The 8478-nt window shown below is 46.7% G+C and overlaps 1 protein-coding gene across 1 annotated transcript; it reads right to left on the bottom strand.

Annotated features, from left to right (window-relative positions):
- Positions 1–2196: 2196 nt before the first annotated feature.
- On the bottom strand, positions 2197–7464 carry KRT1 (keratin 1). The gene is made up of 9 exons (XM_065932067.1): positions 6886–7464; positions 5602–5816; positions 5240–5300; positions 4768–4863; positions 4441–4605; positions 4184–4309; positions 3414–3634; positions 2652–2686; positions 2197–2543 (listed from the first exon to the last, which is right to left on the bottom strand). Exons 1-9 carry the CDS (start codon positions 7462–7464, stop codon positions 2197–2199), a joined length of 1845 nt encoding a protein of 614 aa, XP_065788139.1.
- Between the last annotated feature and the right edge of the window lie 1014 nt (positions 7465–8478).

Here is an 8478-nt window from a genome sequence, read left to right as displayed (position 1 = left end):
TCATCTCATTCAGTTCTCACAGTAATTTCCATGAAGAAGGCATTATTATCTCCATTTTAGAGATAATAAAACTGAGGTGTAGAGAGGTCTATAAATTGCACGTTATCACAGAGTTCATTAATGGTGGTGGTTCAAACCCAAGAATATCTGATTCCAAACATTCATGCTTCTGGCCACTATGCTATCCCATTGTATTACTTTAGCAGTATGGGCTATATATCCACAAATGAACTTCTTACACTAAGCAGAACTTTGAATGGTGGCCTGAAAAAGAGAGGAAATGAATGTCTAGCTCTTCATTAGAACTCTTGGTTCTTGAACTCCCCATGCCTAAGTCTGTATTCTGACTATAGTAACTGTGGACCCCATGTTACTCACACCCCTCTCATTGTAGCCAAGCAGGACTCTAGAAGAGGGCCTTCCCATGACAGAACCCTCTCCTATGTCCTCAGCCTGCCTCTTGTTTGCAGAAAAACTTTAGCCTCCTCCTAGACTAGCCTCCTAGCCCTTCCCCAGGTTCTAAAGGTCAGTTTAATTAGAGAAGTGAGAAAATGCAGAAATGAAGAAAACAGTCCAGCAAGAGAAAATAAGGCTAGTTTATCCATTAAACAAAGTCAAGGACCTTTAGTTCCTCCTCAAGGATTGTAGATAATACTCTAAGTCATATACTTTGAACTGTTATACAAATACTAAAACCCCCACCAAGTGGAAGAAGTTTGACTGTATGCTGACCACAGCATGGAGATCCCACATCAGTTGGAACCAGAAGGTTAATGATGTTGTCTCCTGATTACCTCACCACCAACCAATCAGAAGAACGTCCACAAGCTGATCACATGCCCTGCAACCCTCTCCCTCAACCTGTCTTTAAGAACCTTTCCCTGAGAACTCAAACCAGGGCTCTGTAACAACCTAGGGGGTGGAAAGAGATAGGAGGGAGGTTTAAGAGGGAGGGGACATATGTATACCCATGGTTGATACATGTCGATGTATGGCAGAAACCAAAACAACATTGTAAAGCAATTATCCTTCAATTAAAAATAAATTAACTTAAGAAATTCCAAAACTTCCCCAATGTTGCTGTTGTGGGAGACCCTGCTTTGGGAAACATCTCTGATATTCTCCTTACTTTCTGCAAGTAATAAATCCTTCCTTTTCCTGAAAAAAAAAAAAGACCTTTCCCAGAAAGCCATCAGAGAGTCTGGGCCTTTTGAGCGTTAGTTGCCCAGACTCCTTGTTTGTCACCTACGGTAAACACTGTACTTTCCTTCATCATAACCTGGTGTCAGTACATGGGCTTTACTGCACAAGGGCAAGTGGACCTAAGTTTTCTTTAATAACACCATCATTGGCTATTCTACATAAACAATTGCTTTTCCAATAATACTTTCCTCCTCTTTTCAATGCCAGATTCCTCTTTCCCAACCTGCTTGGTTCACTGCCCTTTTCAAAAAAGCCCTCTCAGATGAGTAAAACCTGCTACCCTAGTCTCTATTTCTCATGACACCTCCACCCTCTGGGCCAGAGTTCATTCTAGTTAAATGTTGAATGTTTAAAGTTAAATGTTGTCTGACCAGCGTTCCCACCTTACTCATGTTCATGTGCCCCAACCCCACCCTCCCACACACACAGACACGCCATAGGGCTCCAGGGTCGTCTTCTCCCCACAGAATACCCATCCAGGATGGACAGTGCTGTGAACACTGGAAATGGAGACACAGAGAGAATTTCAAATGCAGTTTATTGCAGCAACACAGGAAACAGGGAGTTTAAGACCTCTCCACAAAAGCCAACTGGCTTACACCTTACGTACAAAACCAAAGCAGCACAGAGCTTGCCGTGGGAGTTAGGATACTAGGGAGCTGTCCAGAGCTTGTGCTCTGTCCACGGCAAAGAAGCCGTGGGTCTGACCAGCTCTCCTCTGACTGACTTAAGAAAATGCTTTGAAATGTAATGTGTGTAGCAGTGATTGTTGAAGTGTTTCTTGGGCAGAGTACAGAGCAGGGTCCTAGCTGAGGGACTAAGATTGCCACTGATTCAAAAATTTTTCTTTGGAAATCAGAGCAGAAAGGACAGAGCTAGGAAATAGGATGAGCCAGTGTAACCATAACTTTTTTCCTCCAGTAAGGCTGGGGCACTCAGAAGTGTATTTGGTAGTGATGGAGAGAGAAAGCCAATGGAGGAGAGAGGACCTCTTTATCTGGGCCCTCTGGAATAGCTGGTGGAAACAAACTTCACACTGGAACTACCACTGGAGGTCTTGGTGCTGGATGCCCGACCTCCAGAGGAGCTGAAGCTGCCTCCAGAGCCGCCACCGCCTCCTCCAGAGCCGCCTCTACGGCTCCCACTGCTGCCTCCTCCAGAGCCGTAGCTGCCACCACCTCTGGAGCTGTAGCCACCGCCACCTCCAGAGCCGTAGCCGCCGCCGCCTCCAGAGCCGTAGCCGCCACCACCTCCAGAGCTGTAGCCGCCGCCACCGGAGCTAAAACCACCGCCTCCTCGGCCGCCGCCACCGCTGATGCTGGTGTGACTGGTGCTCACAGCTGCAAGAGAACACTTCGTTATCATCAACCCCAACTCCCTTTCCAACCCAGCAAGACCAGCAAGACCTGCACCCGAGAAGAAGCCCTGAGAAATCAGCTTGTACTTACACACACTCACGTTCGGGACACACTCTCCAGACATCCTGAAGGAGAAAGAAAAGCATAATACTCATGATGCCAGCTTCAAAGACTGCCTCCCTGGGCCCTCTCAGACATCACTAAAGAGTCTCCCCACCTGGGAGTCCCCCAGTCTGCTTCATCTGAAACCTAATCCCGTTCCCTCTGGCCTCCCGAACTTGGTCATTTTTCTCAGCATCAGTACTAACAGGGCAAAATCTCCATGTAAATTAGACAAAGTAAACATGCCCACCATATCCAAAGGCATTGGTTTTGGGTCAGATGACATTTGAGCCAGCCCAGGTGTGGCTCAGACAGTAAAGAGTCTGCCTGTAATGTGGGAGACCCAGGTTTGATCCCTGGGTCAGGAAGATCCCCTGGAGAAGGAAATGGTAACCCACTTCAATACTCTTGCCTAGAAAATCCCATGGACCGAGGAGCCTGGCGGGCCCCAATCCATGGGGTTGCAAAGAGTTGGACACGACTGAGTGACTAACAAATGCACACTCAGGTGAAGAATAAATTGCTTTATCTCAGAGAGTTCAGACAGATGCAACAGCCTTCAAAAAAAAAAAAAAAGCTTGGGACTCTGGCTCCCAAACTGAAACCAAGCCTTTCCTCCTGTGCTGTGAGCTTTTCCTTTCCCCATACCCAGGACAAGTTGCAGTCATGTGGTTGCATCTTCAACAGCAACCAGTGTCCAAGGGAGGAACCACATAGGAAGTGGCCAGTTGCCCAGGGTCCCTTCCTCACCTGCTTTCCTCTCCTTCCAGGAGGGTCCTGTAAGTGGCGATCTCCACATCCAGGGCCAGCTTGGTGTTCATCAGTTCCTGGTAGTCGCGCAGCAGGCGGGCCATGTCCTCCTTGGCCTTCTGCAGGGCATCCTCCAGCTCATTCAGCTTGCTCTGGGCATCCTTAATGGCGTTCTCACCACGTTGCTCGGCATCACTAATGGCCTGCTGCAGCGAAGAGATCTGGAAAAGGAGAATCCAGCACATTATACGCTCTCTGATTACCTAATTCCATCTTGGCCTTTCTGTCTCAGATTGATCTCTCCACCCCTGTGTGGCCAGTACTCTGACTCCCAGAGAGTTACAGGACCTGCATTCACCTGTCTTAAGATAATACATCACTGTGTCAACTTCCTTAAATAAAGGTGATGCAGCTGCCTCACTGGGCCCTAAGGTGAGACTCTCACTGCCTACAGACTTGACATTCTTCCAGATGTCTATTCTCCTGGTTGCCTTTCCTCTCACTCACCACCTTTTAAGTCACTTTGGGCCATGGGCTAGACCTCTCATGACCACTATATCTATTTCTTTACTAGGTCATTTTCATAAATTTCCCCTAGGAGAACCTAGCATCATGGCCAAACTCTAGAAACCATAGTCACCAAAGAACTAGGGATAACAATACAACCTTCATATGGATTGTAAGCTTCAAAATTAGGAACACATCCTCCAATAACCTGGACACTCCATCCCATTCCGTATAACTGAGCAGTTGAAGAAGGAAGCAAGTACCTGCTTCTTGACACTGTCGATCTCAGATCTAAGTCTTTGGATCACCCGATTCAACTCAGAAATCTCCATCTTTGTATTTTTCAAGCTGTCTCCATGTTGCCCAGCAGTGATCTGGAGCTCTTCATACTAAATGTGGTAGATCAGATCATTCAGAGGTGGCAGAATGCACCATGACTCATGCACACAAATGTAAGAGAAAAATCAGGATAGCAAGAAAAGACATTTTAGGAAAACTGGACAGGCATCAGCCCATTCACCTTGGTCTGGTACAGGGCCTCAGCCTCAGCCTTGCTCCTCTGGGCAATCTCTTCATATTGGTGTTTTACTTCATCAATGATGCTGTTCAGGTCCAGATTGCGGTTGTTGTCCATGGAAAGGATAACATTGGTATCGCTGATATGAGTCTGCATCTGAGAGAGCTCCTGCGAGGCATAACAGTTCAGTGACTTACCATGTTAAAACTAAAGAACAACTTGGGACAGGGAGAGGGTTTCAGGAGAAGAAAGATATACCTCTGAATAGGAGTGGGTTTGGGCTTAAAGGTTCTCCATTTCGGTAAACCTGGTTGAAACTAGAGAACTTACTGCTTGGTAGAGTGTTTTGAAGAAATCAATTTCCTGAAGCAAGTTGTCAAGTTTGGCTTGAAGGTCCACCTTGATGATGTAAGCAGCATCCACATCCTAGAAGAACCATGAACATCATGAAGTCAGAGTCTTTTCAGGGCAAGTACCTCTCCCCTGCTAGGAGGGGATTTTCCAAGAGGTCTTCTTCACTTCTTCATCCCTAGACTGCCCCACCCCTTAGTATCACAAGTGATCTTGTCTGACTTGCTGAGAACTGCCTCCTCACTCCAGGAAGTCCTGAGGGATCTGGAGAAGCAGAGTGTCTGGACAAGTCCAGGTCTGTGATAATATCGGGTAGGGGGATCTCTACCTCAGCTGTTCCTCAGGCCCACTACCTGATTCTCCACGTTATGACCTCTTTCTGCTTAGGTATTGGACATCCTCCACTCTTACTTATTTCAAATGTGATAGGCATCCTACAGAATTGTCTCACCTTCTTGATACCCACAAACTCATTCTCTGCATTTGTCCGCTTGTTGATCTCATCCTCATACCTGCAAGGAAATCAGAAGTGAGGAGGAGATTCGGGGAGGCGAGACCCAACGTTTAGCTTTCTAGACTAAAAGTGACATTGCCTGTCATTGTCCTTGCCTGTCATAACCAGCCTAAGACATTTTACTTTCTAAGCAATAAAACCACTGAACTATTACCAGTGTCTGAGAAAACAAAGATTTCTGAAAATGACTTTCCTCTAACCTATGAAAAGGTATTACATGCTGTTCGTAGTCTTAGCTTGCTACTTTCTGGAAATATTTTAGAACAAAAACCAAGAGTAGCCCAGCCAGTAAGCCTTACTTGCTCCTGTAATCTTCCACCAGATCTTGCATGTTCTTCAATTCTGAATCCAGCCGAGATTGGTCGCTCTTCAGTTGGTCCACAGTCCTTCTCAGGTTGCTGATGTATGCCTCAAAGAGGGGCTCTAAGCTGTAGCTTCTAGTGGAGGTGTTTATCTGCTGCAGCAGTTCCCATTTTGTTTGCAGCACCTGGTTCTGCTGCTCCAGGAATCTCACCTAAGAACACAAGACCCCGTTACCCACTGGTACAGAAATGAGTCTTATGGCCACTGAGTACCAAGGCCTACCACATAGCCAGGCCCGGCCACTTGGGAAAGAACTTCAATGCCTATTTTCCTGGCCATGGAAGAGGGAAAAAGTAGGAAGAAAATGATCAAGTTAAAATCATTTTCATAATAAAACCCAACTCACTGTGAACTCAGAGAAGCCTCAACTTCCATAAGATTGGAAATGGTACTTAAAAAGTTTCCATTGGAACTTTGTAAGGGGGTAACTACCCAAATAGCAAAGCACATATAAAATTACTGCAATCATACTTTGAAACAGATACTTGGTGCTTAAGAGATTTACCTTCCTTTTTCCTTTTGTTTTAGGTAGAGTACCATAAAAATTGTTTTGCCTTCCCTGAGCAAACATATAGTTCAAAAGTATGTTGGGAAAATACAAAAAGTGAATTCCAAATCTATTGTGTTGACGTTATTGATGATCCAGTGAAAAATAGTTTACATTCTTTTCTAGAGCAGATACTTGGAAACACAAGCACAAAACATTCTCCACCCTGGTCCAGTATCAATGGAAAATTCTCAGGGTGCAGTTCTCCTCTTCTGACAGGAAGAGATGCTTGGCCCTGACTCACTGCATACTTTTAGCTACAATATCACCATGTACTCAAGTAAAGTCCCTTTTTATGGTTAGGAAGGCCTTTCCAGAGTTCTGGTTTGCAGCCTAGGAGGTTGAATTAACCTCATTTCTGTCATCTTTATTCAACATCTCTGAGGCCAAAGTCAGCTCAGGAGTTGAATTTAAAAAAAAAAAAAGCTCTTCATGGTAAGATCAAATTGACCTTCCTTTAAGTGGACCACAGACGTTTTTGCCCAAGAGAGAAGTTAGTCATCAGTATCACTGCAAACATACTTCTAATGTATCTCCTGAAGACAATTCCACAAACTACCCTTTTAACCATCCAACCACAGAAACCTGAGGCTCAAACTCAAGCACGCCTGGGCAGGGCCATCCCATGTGGAACAGGAGCAGCCCTTCCGGTGCACTGAGAGGACAGACTCACCTTGTCGATGAAGGAAGCAAATTGGTTGTTGAGGGTCTTGATCTGCTCCCTTTCTCGGGTCTTTATTTTTTGGATCTCAGGGTCAATTTCCACATTGAGGGGTTGCAGGAGGCTCTGGTTGATGGTGACTTCCTGGATGCCACCAGGGCAAACAGGAAAACCGCCCCCACCAAAACCACCTCCGCCAAAACCACCACCCCCAAAGCCACCCCCAATGCCACCACCTCCAAAACCGCCGCCCCCAAAGCCGCCACCACCAAATCCGCCACCCCCAAAGCCACCCCCGCCGTAACCGCCGCCATAACCACCGCCGAAACCGCCACGTCCACCTCCTCCGGCCACACTAATGGAGATGCTTTTGCTGCCACCAAGGTTAACGAGACTCCGACTTCCAAAACCACCACCAGCACCACCGCCACACACTCCACCAGAAAACCTCCCACCGCCTCCCCCGCTGCGGCGCACAGAACTGCTGGTGGACCTGCGCTGGTAGCTGACCACCCCCGCAGAGCCAGAGCTGAAGCCCCCTCCTCCACCGCCGCAACGGTACGCAGACTTGGAGCTAAAGCGTCGACTCATGTTGACGTGGAGAGAGAAGGAGCCACGTCGGGAAAGGAAAGAAGCTAACACTCCTCTACAGGGAGCACAGAGACTTCCCCTTATATACAGGCAGCCAGCTGGGCTTGGCCCTAGAGTCAGCGAGATGCAGCGCCTTTCCAAGGATTGGCTCGCCTGCAGCCATACAAGATATTTACGAGCCTCAACAGTATCATAAACACTACACACCTAGCTCCCAGGATGGCTCTCAAAGTTGCTGCACACGCAAGATCACTCGTGTGGTAATCTTGTTATCAGGCAAAATCTCTCTTTGAGAGTTTGTGACTTAGGAAAATGGGACCCCGCATCTGCCACCTGCTGCTTCTTGGTAGGATTTCATAACCTCCTGTCACAGAGATAGGGAAGTTCGCATTCCTGCCTTGCCCATGGAAGCTACTTAGCACATTCTCCTGGAGCCTGGCAGGTGCAGCTCCCCACACTCGAGTCTCAGAAGGAGCTCTTCAGCTCCTTCTCCTTTGGAGATCTGCCCCCCAAACATCAAAGTTCAGCAAGTGCTGTCTTTAATAAGTGAAAAATTAAAAGAAGCTCTCTTATTAAATGTAAACTTTATATGTGGGCTGCGTTAATGTCAGAGAAGTAGGAACTATCATGGAACAGAATGGGTGGGTGGGTTTGTGCTCTGAAAGGCCCAGAAGGGAGATGCTTGTTCTTTTCTAGTTTTCTGGTTTTTCCTTCTCCTCAGAGGTTGACCAGAGCAGGAACAGAACAAGGGCAGAATCAGCAAGAGAAAACAGGTGCAAATGGATGGCATGCAAATACCAGTCGAAAAACTATATGGCTCGAATTCCCTGGTGGTCCAGTGCTGAAAGCACAGGTTTAATCCCTGATCAGAAACTAATATCCCACAAGCCACGAGGTATGGCCAAACACACACACACACACAAAAGCATATGGAGAATGAGATAAACAAATAGATGCTATTTCATACATTCTGTAAAACAAAGGAGTGGCAGTGAGACTTGACGAGTGGTTCAG

The sequence above is a fragment of the Muntiacus reevesi genome, chromosome 4 (assembly GCF_963930625.1).
Source record: "Muntiacus reevesi chromosome 4, mMunRee1.1, whole genome shotgun sequence".
Lineage (NCBI taxonomy): Eukaryota > Metazoa > Chordata > Mammalia > Artiodactyla > Cervidae > Muntiacus > Muntiacus reevesi.
The sequence above is the reverse complement of the archived record's forward strand: the minus strand, read 5'-3'. Positions and strand labels throughout refer to the sequence as shown.

Coding starts and splice junctions, on each gene's coding strand:
- KRT1 (XM_065932067.1), bottom strand. CDS start 7,464: ATGAGTCGACGCTTTAGCTCCAAGTCTGCGTACCGTTGCGGCGGTGGA. Junction 5,817..6,885: donor TTGCTTCCTTCATCGACAAG/GTGAGTCTGTCC, acceptor TTGTGTTCTTAG/GTGAGATTCCTGGAGCAGCA. Junction 5,301..5,601: donor GTGGAAGATTACAGGAGCAA/GTAAGGCTTACT, acceptor ATTTCCTTGCAG/GTATGAGGATGAGATCAACA.